Here is a 20,207-nt window from a genome sequence, read left to right on the forward strand (position 1 = left end):
ACCTTTAGATCAATAGCATTTTAGATCAATTGAATTATAAACTTATCATAGTACATACTGAAGACCTTGAGCTGGTTTTCAACCAGTTTTCTCTTGGTCTCCCTTCGATAGAAATGAAGGGGATAAACCAGATGTAAGCTTCATAAATTCTTTGGCAAAATCTAATAGACCCCTTCACTTTGACTTATCACCCATGGTGGTTGCAGTATTGTGGTCATGTGACTTTTTTGGTTTCTGGATGATGGAGACGATTTGAGATATTGGGTACACGGTTGTATTCTATGAAGGTAAGCAACGGTCACTGAGACCATTTGAGATACTGACTTCATATTTGTATAAAACCTTCATGCTGAATATGTTGTGACCTTGACATTGACCCAATATGGCTGCCACATTGAGGTCAAACTGTATTATATGCTTTTCTCAGTTTCACTGATAGTTGTTTTCACCTCTCAATCATACTGACCTTTTTTTTTTTTTTTTTTATACATTTTACTTCATGTTTTTGAACCCCTTGTTCCGATACACCACTCAACTTCCATTATGCCCCTGGGGGGGATGCTTTGCTTTTGTTAACTCATAAATTCTAGTTTGATACGGCTGTCACCCTCAGAACATCAACATTGTGAATATTTAAAAATGAAAGTGTGACACAAACAGCCCTAGATTCTAACATGTTACAGAATGTCCTTAAAAGATTAAACACAGCTGAATGAGTAGTTCTCTCTCTCTCTCTCTCTCTCTCTCTCTCTCTCTCTCTCTCTCTATATATATATATATATATATATATATATATATATATATATATATATAGTGTCAATAGAGAGATTAGGGGGGCCTCCATAACCCTCTGTCTCCCGGAGGTACTGGGGTACACAATTCTCCAGATATATGTTAAGAGGTCTATATACGTTGTGAGATTTCCGACAACAGACAGACACAACCCCCCCCCCCCCCCCCCCCCCGAATTATAAGGTTATTTGACCACTGTGGGTTTGTAACATAATTATTAATAATAATAATAATAATAATAATAATAATAATAATAATAATAATAATAATAATAATAATAATAATAATAATTGCTTAGATGTTCTTTTGGGTCAGTTCTTTATTAGTTTTCTATAAACAAGACCAAAATTTCTTGCAGAGGTGTGCCAAGTTTAAACAATATGGGTTTGAGGACTAAGGTGTAGTCAACACCAGCTGATCTCACTAGCTGTAACCCGACGCTCTCTCCTGCCATTTGTCCCATGCTAGTCCACACATGCTACAGGAGTGTGGAGGAGTGGAGCACAGTGACTGCTTCTGTGAACCGGGGAGACAGCACTGGAGGCCTTGCACAACGAGACCTGAGGAAGTTCCTTTTCCAAAAGCACATTCCAGGTGAAAAACACAATTAACCCTTTGTTGGCCACTACCAGGGGTTGATTTGTGCCAGATTACACCAGATCCGGTACCTTTTTTTTTTTAAATTTGAGAATAAAACAGTTTTCAAATCATGAACCTTGTGAAAAAAAGATCTAAAGATGATGTTAACACTTGAAGAGGCAAAGGTGGGCATGCAGCTACCAACACCAAATCAAGAAACCCGATCCACAAGCAGATGAGAACTTGAAGCATACATTTTGAGTGCTGTATCTCTGTAATTGGAGGTGCTGTAGTACCTGTTTAGAAATACTAAAATAATTGTAATAAATTAATCCAACGACACGCGTTTCGACTAGAAATTAGCCATTCATCGTCTTCATTATATATGGCAATTTTTCGTTTTCTTCGTGGAATGCATTACGCTTCTTGCATCGTATTTCTACTGTACATTTAGCAGTATTGAGTGTTTAATGGTGCTCGGTAAACTAGTAATTTGCACTTTTTTAGCATTTATTTGCTCAGATTATACCGGTAACAGTGTACACATTAAACATGCATGCAAGTATAGAACTGTACCGCACACACAAGCAGACCAGTTGCTGTTCTGGGTGACCTCTGTGCAAGTGGTGACGACCCCGGAGACCTATGCCTTGTTCCATAAGGAGCCAACAAGCACAGGGATATGAAATGCAGGCTGTGACCGTGTAATCCCGCCCCGATCCAAGATGCAGCTGCGCAATCCAATAAAAATCTGAGCAGGCACACGCGCACTGAGTGAGGACTCGAGGGAGGGAGGGAAGGAGCGAGCTAGTCAGGACAACACCGGAATAACCGAGAAGATAAACCACTGGGCGGAGGATTCGCACGGGTTTGTTACTTAGCTGGATTTTTAATGACCGAATGCAAAATCAAAAATAACATTAATCCCACTACTCAGAGCGATCTATTATTGTGGAAACGTAGTCATTCGTCATCAATACAGTGTTAAGCAGCAGCATCACTACTAGTAATGAGTTCAGTGTTTCCACCTGGGGCAGCGGATTTCAGCATTACGCAGCGTTGAGAGCATGTTTACCTGCTGAATCACCCACAAACTGGTGCGCGCAGCGGAGTCGATCCAAATAAGAAAATACTAATACAAAATAAAACCACAACTAGGTAAGCAATTGAATAATGTCCTCAGACCGGACTGGAGCACATGAATGTAATGTAATACAGCGACTTGTTTTTTAATGCTTGTAAATAGCCTACACAATGTGACAATTAGATCTGTAATAACGATAATAATAAAATGGCACTGTTTTGAATTATTATTTTTATTGTAGTGCGAGCGACACTAAAATATGTCTCAGGTTTTGTAGCTCAGTAGTCATCGTCAGCACATATTATTTATTGTCTGCACCGCACTGAGCCGCGGGGACGCAGAAAAGACGTATCGGTTTACAAAGTGTGTCATTACTGTGTGTCATTGCGTGAGTGCGGGCTGGGGTAGCTGCAGGGAAACACATCATATAAGAAAGAGATGCAGAGAAGAGAGTAGGACTCACGGGTTATATCTTGCAGGGGCGCTGGAACAATTTTTTATATTGGGGGGTGCTGAAAGACATTGAATAGAACTGTAACCCCTGTATATGGTGCAAGCCACAGGGTTGCAGCTCGTGAACCCACAGTATGTTGCACTGTAGGCAAGGTTTGAGAAACCGTACATACCTGTTATGTAATCTCCAGTTTATAGCTAACTACTAATGCCTACTTATCTTAGGACTTGTATATCACCTTCCATAGCACATTCTAGATCAAGATAGGTAGAATAAATAAGTGCATAATTAAACCGAATTCCATTTCCTCCTTAGCAGCGGCACTGCAGGACTGGCGAGTTGTGATAAGCCCAGTGATTTGAAGCGGCACAGGCGGTGATGGAGGAGGTATGCCATGACGGGCTCTGTACGACCGGCAGCCGGCACGCTACATACATGATCGCTCCGTTTGATGGATAACTCTGGTGGTGCACAGGAATAAAATATAGCACGTAGTATATCATTATGTATTCATGAATGGGGCAGGTCGATTCTGGAGAAGGAGACGGTTCCACATCTGGAACTGAAATCATTGTGTATAACAGCGTGACCCCCACCCCCCGTTTTTTGGCCATTGTATACGAGCAATACGTGCTGGATGGCGCTGGGCAGCTGAAAAAGAAAGGACTGGATACTCTGCATGTCATTTTGAAGGGGAGTGAGTAGGTGGGACACTATATTGCATGGCTGTGATACGCACGCTAAATTCCACTTTGAGCAATGTTACCTTTATCCCTGTGACATACAGGCAATCTTGTATCGGGAATACATTTTGTTTTGTTTCACTGTCTCCCAACTCGTGGTAGCGTTAATAACTTGGTGGGACAACAGTGTGGGTTACCCTTTCAAGCAGGAAGATGTAAACAGACAGTTACCTTGGATTTCACATTAAGTGCGACTCCTGGGGTTGTGGATATGGAGCATGTGAAGCGGATACCCGGGACGGGGGCGCGCACGCGCACAGAAAAGATCGAGCTGGACCAGGAGAACGCTTCCGGACCGAACCGGCTAAGGCCTTCCTCGTACCGGGCCCTGCGCAGTGCCGTGTCCACGCTGGCCAGGATCGACGACTTCTACTGCGAGAAAATCGGGGCAGGTTTCTTCTCCGATGTTTTTAAGGTAAGTTTTTTGCTTGGAGCATTTTTACGTATTGTGGATGTTCAGGTACCGGTAGTTTGACCTCTGTGAAGTAAATGGTAACTCTTATTGGATGTTGGTGTCAGTGGAAGTAAGTGGGTATACTTGGGTTACATATTTCTCAGCAATATCAGACCAGGAACGTCCATTGTTTCATCATAAGCAGCATGGTCTGCATTGAAAATTCAGCCATTCTAGCTTTGTGAGCGCAATTAGACACACCTGAGCTAAAGACCCACCACTTACCTTTTTATACAGGTAACTTAAGGAATGGAAATCAGACTCCCATTGCATAGCAGTTTTATCCAGCCCTGGTTTTACTTGGAGATTAATTAGACACCTGGGCCTGTTACCTGTACACACTGGTTAATCAAGCTTGCATTAAAACTGGAATGTCTCAAGATGCTTTGCAATGGGGGTCTTGCACTTCTCTTCAGTGTGATCGAGGTTGTGTCTCACAGGAATTCCCTGGGTTGGGACTCCCCTCCTGATCCTCAGGGTACCTGCTCTTGCTCCCATGGGGTGTTGTGATACCTCTTAGGTACAATGCTGGCTTGTTTAGAAGCCCCAGCCTCCCAGGGGTTTGGTTGCAGGGTATTTGTTACAGCAGCTCACTGTGCAGTCCCGTGGTGTTGCTATAATTGTATGTCAGTGCCACAGTTGTTGGTTTGCGCTGTGGAGGTACGAAGATCTATGTTGGCAGTTCATGGACACACCACATCACTTATTTCTCTGCATAAAATGCTGAAACCTTTTGTTCTCCTGGGATAATCTTTCTTTAAAGTTATTTTGAGGGTGATTTGATCAACAAGTACGCAAACGGGATAATCCACAGCTGGATATATTATTATTATTATTATTCAGGGATGGAAATGCGACCCAGCAGTTTAACATTTGCAGGTTTTGATACATTCTTGAGTAGCCATGGTGTACAGGTAACAAGCTCAGGTGTGTCTTTATTCAACATAGTAAAACCAGGAATGCATCAAGTTACTATTGAATGGGAGTCTTATTGCCATCTGTATTATTATTATTATTATTATTATTATTATTGTTATTATGATTGGAGGATTTTGCAGCACTGGGGAATCACCCTAGATTATCCCTAAGTAGTCCAATGAAATCCAGGTGGATTCCCTTGTACTGGGAAATTCTCTAAAATAAATCTAGCCATGGTCAATCAACTTGGGGAACAGGTTGATCAAACCAGTCCCTTAGTCCTGAAACAGATTTGCAAGGAGAATGTCTTGTGAATACAAGAAGATTACAGCTAATAACACCTTTCACTGCCACACTACTACTTCCTCGGTCGGCTATACCTGACAATTACATTGGAACTCAGGCAGCCCTCTTTAACTGCATCTCGTCCAGACTGTCAAACTCTGCTATACCTGCGAAAAGGCAGTGGAAATGAGGCAATGGTGCTAAAACTGCGTCAGGAACAAGCTTTGGTAACAGAGATCCTGCATTAAATGAAAGGCCTTTAAATGTAATCGGTAATCGTATTCATTATGTCCAGAAATATTTAGTGAAATGTCAGACTTCAAGCAAATACCAGTTTACTGGACCAGGGTTACAGCATAGATTTACTGGACCAGGGTTACAGCACATAGAGGTTTACTGGACCAGGAAAGTATGTCATGCCCGCCTGTATAGAGCTGATTATCACACGCTGACAAGCTTGCCTTTGATCCCTGTATGCATCCCTGGAGGACAATACTGACTAGTGTATATAGACTAGAAATCTGCCAGTTTGACCAATCTTTGCCTAGGCATTTTGTTTGCTTTGCAGGGTAGGGACTATGTATGCTCCTTGCATTCTCTGGTTCAAATTTAGCTTTTATCACAAGTGGGATACATGGCTTTAAAGTTCATGATGTCATGTGCATGTTGTGGGCAGCTGTTCTTTGCTTTCTGGGCCTTTTTAAAAAATTGTTTCAAAGCCCATAGTATAGATCAGAAGTTGCTGATGTTTCTTGATACCTCTTTGCTTCATGTGTAAAACCCACTCAGTGGTCCATCTTCTATCAAAAGCATGCAGACGTGGGTGTAGGTTTCTGCTAATCTGCTAATAATTAGCCTAGCAGCCGGTGTTAGTCTGAGCTGTTCTGACGTTTATGAAATGTAAGCTGTATGTCGTTGAGTGTAGAATATGCACATTCTGTTCTGAGTTGGTGTGTGTGTATATACATTATTCTGGTTATCCATGGGCTGCAGTGCATTAGAATGAAAATAAATTGCACCCAGGGGTTTCGGTGAAATCATAAACCAGAAAAGCAAAGCTAATTTAGTAGCTTGTTTGTTATTTGTTTTATTAATTTTATACTTACACTAAATGGAGGAAGTTGCATTGCGCATTTTTTACATCTCAATCGTGCAATTTGTTTTTACATCAGCCAAGATGCAGTTTTAGGTACTTTCCATGTAATATTGTGGGCTATTACAACTTTGAATCCACACAGAAGCAGGTGGGGCAGTCAGTGGTACTGTATGTGTCTTTAACTCTACCTATCCCGTGGTTATTGTGGGAGTTATTTAATGCAGAATACACATTTATTTGTATCTTTTTTAATAAAGAAAAAACTACCACATTGATTGTAAACAATAAAAAAATCTTCTCGTTAACCCGCTAGAGCTCCTGTATGTCCCTTGTTTGTTTCTTGCCAGTTCTGTAACATTAATAATTTAGTTTTTAAAAAAGGATGCAGACCTAGCACAGTAGTATGGCGAATATGGCGCCGAATCACAATGCTACACCTGCAGGGTGTGTCCATGTTGACCCGTTTGGTGCCCAGCAGTCACAAGATGGGTAGTATCTGTACCAGTCTCGTGGCACTTGAACAGACTTGAATTCCTTGGATGAAAGTAAGATTTCTCTTACATAGTAGTTTCACCCATTCCAGGTTTTAATATGCTTGATTAGTCCCAATGTATAGATAACAAGCTCAGGTGTGTCTTACTAAACTCAAACTGCTATGCAGTGAGTCTTCTTTCCGCCCCTGGATTCAGCAGTAAGGAGCTGGGTGGTATTGGGATTCTCTGTTCTCTCTCCTCTGCAATGTACCACAGTGAGCAAGCAAGCAAGTCTCTGCAGGTCTGACAGCTTCATTGCCAAGAGTAAACAGAAAAAACAAAACAAGCTGTCACCAGTTGGATAAAGCCAGAGATTACATTCAATAGCAGGGCTGATGCAGGGTTGTTCTGTTTACTTTTTTTTTTCCAATGTGTGGTGCTCAGAGTTGAGAGAGAGAGAGGGCCCCTACCCTCCTTTCAGTGAGGCTGCTCTCTGCTCTGCAAACTAAGGTTAGGGGTGAGAGTAGCCTTTCTGCACTAGGAAGAAAAGGAGAAATCATGTGTTTTTTTTTTTTTTTTTTTTTTTTTTTTTTAATTTAAAAAAGCAAGCAACAAAGGTCACAGCGTCTTGCAGCTACTCCAAGGTGATGATGATAGAACATTTATTATGTAGCCAAGGACAATACTGGGGTGTGTCTGCAATACCATACTTTTTTTTTCTTATTTGTCTTAAAAAAATAATATATATGTTGAATATAAAATATGCTGAGATGATGACCTGTCTTGGGTGATCAAGGCTACTGTGTTTCTACCAAAACAGAAGTAATGTAGGAAGTTGAGAACAGCTGTGTTGGTGTATTACTGTTCTAAATCTCGATGGTTTTCATTGAGATTTTGCTAGAGTTGGGGCACTGTGTGTTACTGTAGAAATCTGTTTTAGCTTAGATCATTATTTTCCATATTTACTGACACCTCTTCCAGCTAGATTGCTTCTGAAAAGTCTCCTCAAGGCTGATTTATAGGGATGCAGGGAAGCATATTCGCGTTGCACAGTGTGGAAGCAATAATATACAGATCTACAAAACAAATATCACAGGATATTAAACAGCTAACCGAATGTGGATTTTTAATTTTTTTTTTTTAATTTAGTTTCTTAAGAGTTAAGCCCTGTCAACAGAAAGTAACTGAGGCTTGGGGAGCAGGGCACTCCCTGTCCAGACCTACTGTAAAGAAGACAGTCCGTGTGGTGGACAGGCCAGGAGAAACGCACGCACCCACATCCACACTCTGTCACAAGCCACAGCTAGCATCTGAAGCACTCTTGCAAGCACAGCCAGACTGCAGAGGCGAGCTAATGAAAATACAACTAGAGAGCGAGTTAGGCAGCAATGACTCATCCTAGATTGTTGCCTGATAATATTTATTGCGTTCAGTATCTCCGATTGGTGGACAGAAGTTTGTACTAGTCAAGATGAAGTATTTGCATTCTCCTAAGATGAAACTCTGAGGTCTTCAAGCCTGGCAGGATACCATCTGGGAACAAATCTAGAAGAACACAATAGACTCCTGGATTGCTTGTGTATGCTTGCTTATGTATTAGGGCTGTGAAGCAATTTCCATTTGTTTGAATTGATCTTAATGATGATGGATAGAACTACACTCAACCCGCTTCTTGGCCCTCCCTGCTAATTATCAGCACGTTGAAATGTCCTGGCCACAATATAAGGGGAGTCAAAGGGAATAAGCTCCTGCTAAAATCACTTCTGTCATGATCACACTACTGTTAACATCAGACATAGAACTGATTTCCATCCCACTTCAAATATTATGGTTTAGATGCTTTACATGGTTAGTAAGTTGCAGCACAACATTGGAATGTTTTGACACATACCGTAATGTACGGTAGCACAGTTATAGCATACAGCAAACTGCAGCTTTTTAATTACTACTATGTGTTGTACAGTATGTTGGTCTACATATAAAGTAGTGCTTCAGGAACCGACTTTTAAATGTTATCTGTATTCCAGTCTTGTACAACTTGAGTTATATATAAATAAATATATATTTAAAATAGGCAGCTGGCTCTTTGAACTAATATGTACACTTCCGTGAAAAAGTATTTGCCCCGTCTGGTTTTCTGCAGTTGCATATTTTTGTCACTGAATGTTATCAGATCTTCAACCAAAATCTAATATTCTATAAAAGGGATTCTGAGTGAACAAATGACATAAAATTGATACTTATTTCATTTATTTATTAAAGAATGTTATGCAGCACCCAATGCCCTCGTGTGAAAAAGTAATCAACCCTTTAGACTCAGTAACTGGTTACTCCACCTTTAGCAGCAATAACTGCAGCCAAATGCTTCCTGTAGTTATTGATCAGTCTCTCACAGCGCCGTGGAGGAATTTTGGCCCACTCCTTCATGCAGAACTGTTTTAACTCCGTGACATTTTTGGGTTTTCGAGCATAAACTGCTCGTTTCAGGTCCTGCCACAACATCTCAGTGGGGTTTAGGTCTGGACTTTGACTAGGCCATTCCAACACTTTAAATTTCTTGTTCTTCAACCATTCTGATGTAGACTTGCTTGTGTTATTCGAATCATTGTCTTGCTGCATGACCCAGCTATGCTTCAGCTTCAGCTCACGGACGGGTGGCCTGACATTCTCCTGTAGAATTCTCTGATACAGAGCAGAATTCATGGTTCCTTCAATGATGGCAAGTCGTCTAGGTCCTGATGCAGCAAAGCATCCCCAAGTCATGACACTACCACCACCATGCTTGACCGTTGGTATGAGGTTCTTACTGTGGAATGCAGTGTTTGGTTTTCGCCAGACATAACGGGTCCTATGAACATTGTTCCAGAACTCTTGAGGATCATCCAGGTGCTTTTTGGCAAACTTGATACGAGCATTCATGTTCTTCTTAGTGAGCAGTGGTTTCCGCCTTGCTACACTGCCATGAGTCCCATTTTTGCCCAGTGTCTTTCTGATGGTGGAGTCATGAACACTGACCTTAGCCGAGGCGAGAGAGGCCTGCAGATCCCTGGATGTTGTTCTAGGGTTCTTTGGGACTTCCTGGGCGATTTTACGCCTTGCTTTTGGAGAGATTTTGGCAGGACGGCCACTCTTAGAGAAAGTTTGGGACAGTAGTGAATTTTCCCATTTGGACAATATGGCTCGGACTGTGGTTTGGTGGAACCCCAGAGCCTTAGAAATGGCTTTGTAACCCTTTCCAGACTGATAGGCATCAACAACTTTTTTTCTGGAGGTCTTCAGGAATTTCTTTTGATCGTGGCATGATGTGCCTCTAGAGCCTGTGTGCTGACAACTTCACTGTGATGGCAAGGGCCAAAGTTAGTCAGATTTATATTGGACAGGGCTGGCCCAAATCAGGCCTGGTTGTTAACTAAAGTTTTCAAACAGCTGACCCTAATTATCCCTTTAATTGGGTTGAGTCAACTAGGGGGTGCAATAAATTTTTCACACCTGAAGAGTGCATGTTTGGTTACCTTGCACACCAAGCAAATGAAAAAAGCACCAAACTGGTGTCATTTTTTCTCTGACTCCCTCTATATACTATTATAATCCACAAAAAGATCTAACTAAATTCAATGTGAAAAATTGTCAAACACAGAAAATCAGACGGGGGGGGGCAAGTACTTTTTCATGGCACTGTGTGTGTGTGTGTGTGTGTGTGTGTGTGTGTGTGTGTATATATATATATATATATATATATATATATATATATATATATATATATATATATATATATATATATATATATATATATATATATATATATATATATATATATATATAAAAATACAATATTTTTTGTTATGTTTAGCAATCGTCACTTGATTTGGTTTCAGTACCTTCTATACATGAAGGTCCTGTCTTTAGATGTTCTTTAGCCCTTAAGGGTGTGTCTCTGTGACACGGTGCCTGTGAGTGTGGAGTCTGGTGCAGAGGGGCAGGCTATCTGGCTCCAGATTAGCGGGGTGGTATGAAAGCCTTTCTTAAACTGTTTCCTGTGGCATTTAGCCGGTGATGTCATTCATTCTGAGTGGCCTCAATACGCCAGTTAAGTAGAGATTAGCACGTTAAGAGGAAAGCCAAAAAGCCTGTTAGTAAAGAGGACTAGACTAGATCAATCTACTGTATAAATACACACTTACAGGGCGCATATATAATATATATATATATATATATTACGCACACACATATTCACAGATACAGTCACTCACAGCAGCGGGGGGAATGCAGTGAACAAAATAATACTCTTGCCTAAAATAACTTCCTTTAAATTGGAGGTAAAACACATGTCGTAGTCTGGGAGCTACCATAGGCACTGCTGATACTGAGACCTGTAGTATAAGGGCAGTGTCACAGACCTGTACTGTGTGGCCCTCCCAGGCTGTGTGCTGTAACTGTACAGCGATGCAGCATGTCCTGTCTTTGTGGCTCTCCCAGGCTGTGTGCTGTAACTGTACAGCGATGCAGCATGTCCTGTCTTTGTGGCTTTCCTGGGCTGTATGCTGTAACTGTACAGTGGTGCATCATGTCATGCCATTCAAATATCTTTATTTTCTGTTGGTACATCAAACGGCTGAAGCTGCTTCTCTCACAACTTTTATTCACCTTCATTTGTTCTCTTTGTTTTACCGGTACACAAGTCTTAATAAATGTGTTTCCACAGATAATCTCCGTTGTATATGATTTTCCTACTACGGTGCTTTGTAGCTAATTTTGACCGCAAGTCTGCATGTTTGTGTCCTTCTGTCTATCTGTTCGTCTGTGGAAGGCAGCTTGCGTTTTTAGTAATGAAATCAAGTTTGCATTCCCTAAACCCTTTTCAGCTGTTCTAGAGAGGGTTAGAAGCTTATTGTCATTCAAACAGTTTTTAAAGTTGTGAGCACAGGCTCCATTGAGGGTGCTGACAGTCCATCACTGTGCATGCTGCATGCCTGGGGCTGATCTGAAACTCAAGGCTTATTTTCCAGCTCCTTTCTCGGACTGTTGGTATTTTTTTTGGGCATGCTTTCAAGCGAACTGTAATTATCTGTGTGGTTATTGTGGGGATTTTTGTATGGGTATCGCGAGTAACACTTAAATGCAGATCTTGATTGTCCCCCTTGGGTCTTCAGTCTAACAGGCTGTGACAGGAAGCTACACCACATTGTAAGGTTGCAATTACCTGCCTACAACTGCTGGAGAACTGCTCAGACTCACTGCAGCATGAATAAGTCTCTCCTGGGTTTGGAGGTTTACTATTAGGAGCTATAGGGAAGGAACAATTAACAAAAGGGCTGATTGCTCAAACCCTGTCTCTTGATCATTTAGGATTGTTTCTGAAGAACTCCCTGCAGTGTTTACAAGAAACGTATTACTTTATATTTTCTGTGTTCCTTTTTTTTAATTCACAATTCATGGGTAAATCAGCTTGGGATTTCCTTTTTTGTTATTTTAGGAACAATTGTCAGGAGAAAGATCATTTTTATTCTCCCCATCATAGTGTATCCAGTTCACACTTCCTCCTGCAACAAGACTTGTGCTCTGATTGGAATGAGTGGCATATTATAGGAATAGAAAACCATCACTGTTGAAGGAGGGGAGCATGATCTGGATACACAGTAATCCCTTTTTTTTTGTTTGTTTTTTTCTCCTCCAGACAAACACTCCCAAGTAATTGTTGTGAAATATATTGCACAGTTGATTTATGATCCATGTGTGACTAAAAATGTCTAAAAAGTGGGCAACACTGTATCTATAAAAAATATAGCACTACACTATAAGGACAAGACTGGATACAGCAAAAGTAACATAATGCATTTCTTGTAAATTCTGCATGGTGTTCTGTAGCACTTTATTAAACCCTGAGAATATTATATATTAATTTATATAATGGTTGCACATTTTGTTGTGTAAGTCAAATTATTTAATTAGCATTAGAGGAGCAAGTATTAACATCAGTAATTCAAAGAGAATATTCAAGAGCCACTCCTTGACAGGTATTTGCTCACTCATGCATGCCTGTTATACTGTGGGTATTGGTTATACATACCTTCTGTGTCATCATTTCTGAAACTATCAAGCAATGATTTCTGACCGCAGACCTAATCTCTCCTGCTTGAACCCTGCGGCACTGTTTTGATTGCATGTTCTGTTGCAGTCATTTTTTAAAATGTTTTTGTTGCACAAGGACCCAGTGAACAGTTTCTCATTTGATTGGTGTAAGGCTTATGATTTATTTGTATTTATTTTTTCCATGTTGTTGTTTCTTTCCTGTTTTGTAGCCTTGCACTCTACTGTAAGCGAGTAGACCTTGTTGACGGTTCATTTGGTTTGCATTGTCTATTTTTTGTGCGCTGTAGAATAGATTTTGAAGAGCTTTGACTTAACTTCATGCTCTCTAATTGGTCTTAAAACATAGACTAAACCTTTAGCTGGGCAGTTCCTTGTTGGTATTGCTGGTTTGGTTTTCTTGATGTCATTATTGTTTTCAGTGCTTCATGTGAAGTTGTCAGTGTTATTATCAGTGTTATCTTTGTTGACTGCTTTGTGAAGGCGGATCCAGTTTTATCGTGGGTTGAGGCCGATAAATAATTTGGAGCCCCCGCAAGCCTGGGACTCTGCCATGCATAAGTGAAGCGTGTAGAATAGAGCAGTATCTCCTTGTCCATTTCCTCTCCGCAAAGACTGTGCAGAGCGAGATTAACAATCATGGTGACTAACTGCTACTGTAAATCAGCCAGCCTCTTGGGCACAGTCCACTTTCAACAGGGGGACACTGTGCAGAATGGGAGTACTCTGTAGTAAAACTTGCAGTTCTGTTTCTGTCGTGCTATTATTCTGTACCGTTTCGTTATGCTAATGAATTTGCCCTGGTTATCTCCACAGTACAGGCAACATTTCCATTGGTCAGCTTTACAATGCTATTGCTTACTTTGGGTGTGGGAGTCTTGTTTTATAAACCACTTGCAAACAGCGTGTGCTGCTTTGGCTTCCTCCACACTTGCACTAAGTAGTTTGACAAAGGGAGGGTTTTCCATTAACCTTTTAGTCCCTCGCATTCCTTAAACGGAACTCCAGAGCTGTATGATTGTTTGTTTGTTTTTGTTTTTTCTTGGCATTTCCCGTTTTGGAATCTGGTATTCTTAGAAGTGTCACTGTTGGAATGTCCAGACAGACCCAGGTATTTTTGGAAGAGGGGGAAGTGTTGAAGAGTGATATTTTTAAACCTGACTTCCATCATTGCTTTTATTTTATATATGCAAAACTCCTAAATTGTGGAATGCTTAGCCGGCTTCTGTCAGGGACACCTTACTGTTTTTAAATCAAGATTGAAAATGTATTTTTACAAAATAGTTTTTTTTACTTGTTAATATTTTACAATCAAAACTGCCTTTTAACACAGGTACGGCTATAGGATGGGTATGCTGTGTTTGTGAAGGAGTCGCCGGTAATAAGAAGAAATAAAAACATCAGAATGCATTGAAAAGATTGTGTTTTGGTAGTCCTAGCTGTACTTCTAATTTTGTTTTAAACTTTTTTTGTTTAAACGTTGTTTAAAAATCAAAGCGCTATTGAAATGTGAATTGTTGTCAATAAGAAGGTATCTCAAAGACCACGCAATTCATGTATTGTCACTCCAGTGGTCTCGATGCAATTTGGTCTACAGCCAAGGCATCCCCAAGCAGTTTACCCATACCATTGTATTTGAAATATTTCCATATTGTCAGAAGAAATGAGGCTTTTTTTAATACTGTTAATAAAGATATGAATGAATTAAAACACCTTGGTTTTCATTCCTTTTAAAATGTTTTATTGTTGGTATACACTAGTTGCGTGTGCATGGAACACTTCATTATTGTACCTGTTACATTTTTTTTTTTTTTTTTTTTTTTTTTAAGAATTGGCCTACCATAAAAGCCTGGAAATGAGAAGCATTCATCTCGCTGAGGTTATTTTATTTAATAAGTAATGAGCCTATTGTGTTTCCAGTGCTATTTTAAAACTGCTTTCATCTTGTTCACTTATATCAAGCCTTTATGGACAAGGACTCTTTTAGGTTCCTCAATGAGCAATCAGTCAAGGCTGGTGAACTTGTATGGTGCCATGAATACTTGGTGGACTCAATCAAGCAGGGCCTTGCGTAAGGCAACATACCAGGTTAATTATTTATTTGTTACACTGCTAAAATGAACAGCATTACATTTGAAACCTTGCACTATCTATTACAAACTGAGCTTCAGTGCGATAAACACCATAGGGTTGGATAAATTCCACTCTCCCTGACCCCCATTCTGTTTTTCTCTAGCTTGTGATTTAATAATAATCTTTATTTTTATATAGCGCTTTTCATAGTGGACCACCATCACAAAGCACTTTATAAGATACAAGACTAGGGTGTGTGAATGTGCATCAGCTGCAGAGTCACTCCAAAGACAGAGCACAAGGAGGTTAAGTGACTTGCTCAGGGTCACACACTGAGTCAGTGGCTGAGCTGGGATTTGAACCGGAGACCTCTTGGTTACAAGCCCGTTTCTTTAACCAAACCAACCTCCTATTTGTTATTAAAATAACCAGGTGTCGGCAATCCTGAGAAATCAAGCTCCAGCTAAATGGATCAGACCACTAACAGGAGTTATCCAGCAGGTAATATGAGATCAGATAAGTAGAGTGGAAATGGTTTACCTTCACCAGTCCAGCACAGGTTTGGCATGGGCATCATTGCTTTAAATTTCTATCCTGGGTTATATTAATTTACATTCTTATGATACTGTTCCATATGTATCATCAGCATATTCTTCAATAACATGTATTGCTACCTAAATAAAGGGGACTGTGTTTCTAAAATCATTGTGTACAAATTGTTTAGCTATATTTCTTTATGTAAAGTAGACCTGGCTTTAGTATAAATTATTTTAACTAAGCCTAATGTGCAGTATTATATTCATTTAAATTAAACATAAGAACATAAAGTTTGCAAATGAGAGGAGGCCATTCGGCCCATCTTGCTCGTTTGGTTGTTAGTAGCTTATTGATCCCAGAATCTCATCAAGCAGCTTCTTGAAGGATCCCAGGGTGTCAGCTTCAACAACATTACTGGGGAGTTGGTTCCAGACCCTCTCAATTCTTTGTGTAAAAAAGTGCCTCCTATTTTCTGTTCTGAATGCCCCGTTATCTAATGTTGTTTTATCCTTGTTTCTTATTTCAGGTTGAAAAAGTTCCTTTGGACTTTTGTCAATCGACATTGTCAATACCTTTTTAGAATTCTGAATGCTCGAGTTAGAATGAACAAAGAAGACTATGTGACAAGACTGAATACATTCAATTCTTTTAGCCTGTCTGCATATGACATGCCTTTTAAACCTGGAATAATTCTGGTTGCTCTTTTGCACTGTTTGTAGAGCAGCAATATTCTTTTTGTAGTGAGGTGGCCAGAACTGAACACAGTATTCTAGATGAGGTCTTACTAATGCATTGTAGAGTTTTAACATTGCTTCCCTTGATTTAACACTTTTCACTATATATCCGAGCGACTTGTTGGTCTTTTTTTAAATTTTTTTTTTTATAGCTCTCCCTCAGTCTAGTTGAAGACATTTCTGAGTCGACATAAACTCCTAGGTCTTTTTCTTAGATTCTCTTGAATTTCATTATCTATCATATGGTATTTATAATGCACATTTGTATTGCTTGCGTGCAGTACCTTACATTTTTCTCTATTAAATGTCATTTGCCACATGTCTGCCCAGTTCTGAATACTGTCTTGATCATTTTGGATTGCCTTTGCTGCTGCTTCAGTGTTTGCCAGTCCTATTTTTGTGTTGTCTGCAAATTTAACAAGTTTGCGCGCTATACCAGAATCTGTCATTATTGTAGGTTAGGAATAGCAGAGGACCTAATACTTGTTCCCCCCTAATAAATCAGGGGGAACATTTCTGCAGCTGGGGCATATAACAATAACATTTAAAATAAACCTTAATTTTAATGACTGGCGCCTCTATTTCTTTTCACATTGAAAAGAAAAAAAAAACAAAAAAACCTGAGGTAAAAGTTATTTACTTATTCCTGGGAAGGCTCTGCTTTGCCACTCTCTGCTGAGATCGCCCACAATGCATTGCATGCCAGTGCTGCTTCAGTTCATTGGGGTTTCCTCTGGGTCCTAGTGGAGACCGCTCTATTGATTAGTTACTGTACAAATTTTAGTACTGGTGCAATGGAAGGGGACATTTCCCTGTTGCTGAAAAGTGAGGGGGACATGTCCCCCATGCCCTCTTTGTAAATGCTGGCATGTACAAAAACCACTAGCCTTATTTTATGCATTGCTACTATTATAATTTGTTCAGTACTCTGGAATAACCTGCATTGGGTTGTACCCAGTTTAAACTTAAAACCTCTGCTAAGGTAATGTGTGAAAAAAGTTACTGAAGATTATAACCAAGCGAAGTTTCCATCTACATACAGATTGGCCCAACCAAGCTCTGGTTTTAGAAATTCTAAAAGAAACAAACTCGGTGACTAGTCAAAACATCTAGATGACTTTATCAAGCTCTAGTCTTAACACCCTATACAGATTTAATGTTGTTACTGTAGAACCTGATGAAATAAATATTACCACCATCAGTTCAGAAACTGGGCATGTTAGGAAAGAATTGGTCCAGCCCGGCACTGTTTACCACCAGATGCAGTGACCACAGAATCCTGGAAACATTCCCTGCATTCTAAATGTGGTCTTTGGAACTGTTTCATACAGCATTCTAAAAGAACTAGCCTGCTGTAGCTCTACATGGCTATGTTTTAATTACAAACACGAGATGAGTAAGAAACAGAATTAGTAATTCACAATTCATAATTCAGGCTTTTGCGGTGGTGCAAATAACATATTTTGAAAAAAAAAACAAACAAACAAAAAAAAAAAATAGCCTTCCAGCGCTATTTAAAAATGTTTATCTGGTATGCATGGGTTTAATTAAACTATCGCAGCACTCTGACCTGTCATAGTTCCAAACAAAAATAATTTTCTATATTTATAAGGCTCTCCTGTCTGTAAGGTGACCTTGACTGTTGGTAACGCCCTCGACTTGCGAGTTGCACCCAATCGTGGCAATCTATCGCTTAAATAGTAGCCCTTTTTTTTTACCCCATTTCTTTAATAACCCAGATATCTCCAGAGAAAGATCCAGTTTACCCAAATGCTGCTTTAGTATGATTTGACAGTGATCAAGACAAGTCAACACTGCTTGTTTTAATTACTTCTCTAATAGTTAATGAGAATACTTCTTGGATGAGGTGAATTGTGAATCTAGTTTGATTTTCAGCGAGTGGGCGCCAGACAACAGATAACAAACGCACAAAAGAAATGTGAACTAGTAGAAAAATCTTGAGTAGGTGTAAAGATAGTGTTGGTGGATAGTCTAGATCTTTCTGTATGTTGGCCGTCAGTAGTCCGTCACGAGAAGCTGGTGGATGTTGGTTCTCTCCAAGGAACCTTCAAACAAAAACAAGCAGAAAAGGGTTGTAGTTTACCAGTGGACATAAGAGTGTGTGGCTGTTCAAACACAGAGGAGGTTATTCAATCAGTGGTCAGAATTAAAGGAATAACAGTAAAGTCTGGAGCACTACCACAGCTGCCCGACCCTGCCCAGTGGATGAAATGTAATAAATCTGTAGAATGCAAATCCGGTGCACTTCTGAGTCCTTCATAAACTAAAAGAATATGCATTTAAAAAAAAGATCCATATGATAAAATAGATACATAATCCCAGAAAATCCTTGTATTTATGTACCTTTTTGTTTTCTATTTTAATAGAGGAAAGTAAAGAAGCTTGTCTCTGCATGTTTGTCAGAGAAATCTACTTGGATGTGTAACACATGCATGTACTGTAGTCTGCAGTACAGACGTGTGTATTTCTATTATTTGTACCGTCACATACATATTGGGAGAGATCTGCCTCGATCTCTTCACAGTAATCTCAGTCCGGGCTGACCTGCATTCGACCTGCAGGCTGCCAGACGAGTCTTTTAGATTGAGGTGTCACTTGCTGACACAGTATCCTGCATTGTTCTTGGGTCTCTGCTGATTCTGACTCTGCCTGTATCACCCGGGATATCAATAATGTAGAGTTGTGGTTTTATTTCTTATAATTACAACATTCCATTCTTGTCATCAATGATTATCAGTAAAGTGTAATTAAGACTCGAATGACTCGTAATTAAAACTTAACCAGATTACATTTATTTAATTCCAAAGCATTAGTCACGTTTAGTCACTACTGTAGCATCAAACAGCAGATTTAAGATACTAGCCAAGTTACCTTTTTCTGCTGGGAGGCGACTTCTGTGACTCCTTCAGGTGGTGGATAGGAGATTTGGAGGTGTTCACAATCGCAACTCAGGGTTGCTTTGTAACTTCCCTTCTATTTATAAAGGCATGTCTTTGTTGCTATCAGAGTTTCTACTGGCCTGTACTAGTGTAATGGTAATATGTTGGGATGCTGGATAAATGCCATTGGTAATGTATGCCTGTTATCTAACATATTCAAAATGCACAGTATGCAATATAGGCTGTTGCCTTCCTTTTAAAACGGCAGCACATTGCCGGTAACACAGACTGCATGGGAAGCTGGCACTTTTTTGGAGTATTTACAACATGATATTTTCATCAGACATGTTCCACACATGATCAGCTGGACATCACAACACACACACTTGTGTAAAGGTGTGACCTGTGCAGTGGGACAGTCACTCTATAATTCAGTATTTGGGGGGAGAAGAGGACTGGACTGTCACCCTAGTGGTTGCTGAGTGAGCGTGTTACTCCAGGCTTGTATCACTGAGGCTCCACTGTTTGGCAACAAGGAAAAATCTGTTTAACGGGTTGCTCAAACTGCTAGCTACTTAATAATTTAAATAATATACTCAATTGATAGTTTAGAAATCCAGGATTGGGTACATTGCTAGTATGCGTTTCTGACCCTGTTAATAGAGCGCTCTATTAGAACCATCCTTTATGTTAACCCTACTGTGACAATACAGTCCACTACAGTGTCCTGTCCACGCTGTGCTGGCATTAGCACCCCTCCCTTCCTGGCTGAGGTGGTGCTGTTCTTGACTTTCCTGTGCTGTTCTTCTCGGCTACAGTACAGGCTGTTGTAGCACAACCTCCCAATCTGCCCTGGAATCGCAGGGTAAATAAACGACCGGGCTGTTCTCTGCTGGCTTTGACTGATTGAGGCAGTCAAGCTCTGGAACGTGCAGTTTTCCTCTTTGATAAAATCAGAGAATGTACAATGTGTTCAACAGTAAAGGTTTCCATTCCCT

The 20,207-nt window shown here is 40.1% G+C and overlaps 1 protein-coding gene across 3 annotated transcripts in view; it reads left to right on the forward strand.

Moving 5' to 3' along the window:
* The first annotated feature begins 2,150 nt into the window (after positions 1-2,150).
* Positions 2,151-20,207, forward strand: part of tesk1b (testis associated actin remodelling kinase 1b) — a 45,933-nt gene continuing 27,876 nt past the window's right edge. The window contains exons 1-2 of one of the 3 annotated variants that reach the window (XM_041218574.1): positions 2,151-2,529; positions 3,225-4,067. In XM_041218574.1, the coding sequence (XP_041074508.1) occupies positions 3,864-4,067 (204 nt within the window). In that variant the 5' untranslated portion in view covers positions 2,151-2,529; positions 3,225-3,863. The remainder of the gene's footprint in view (positions 2,530-3,224; positions 4,068-20,207) is intronic. The other 2 variants (XM_041218584.1, XM_041218594.1) reach the window with 2 other exon arrangements.

This window comes from Polyodon spathula, chromosome 2, assembly GCF_017654505.1.
Source record: "Polyodon spathula isolate WHYD16114869_AA chromosome 2, ASM1765450v1, whole genome shotgun sequence".
Taxonomy (NCBI): domain Eukaryota; kingdom Metazoa; phylum Chordata; class Actinopteri; order Acipenseriformes; family Polyodontidae; genus Polyodon; species Polyodon spathula.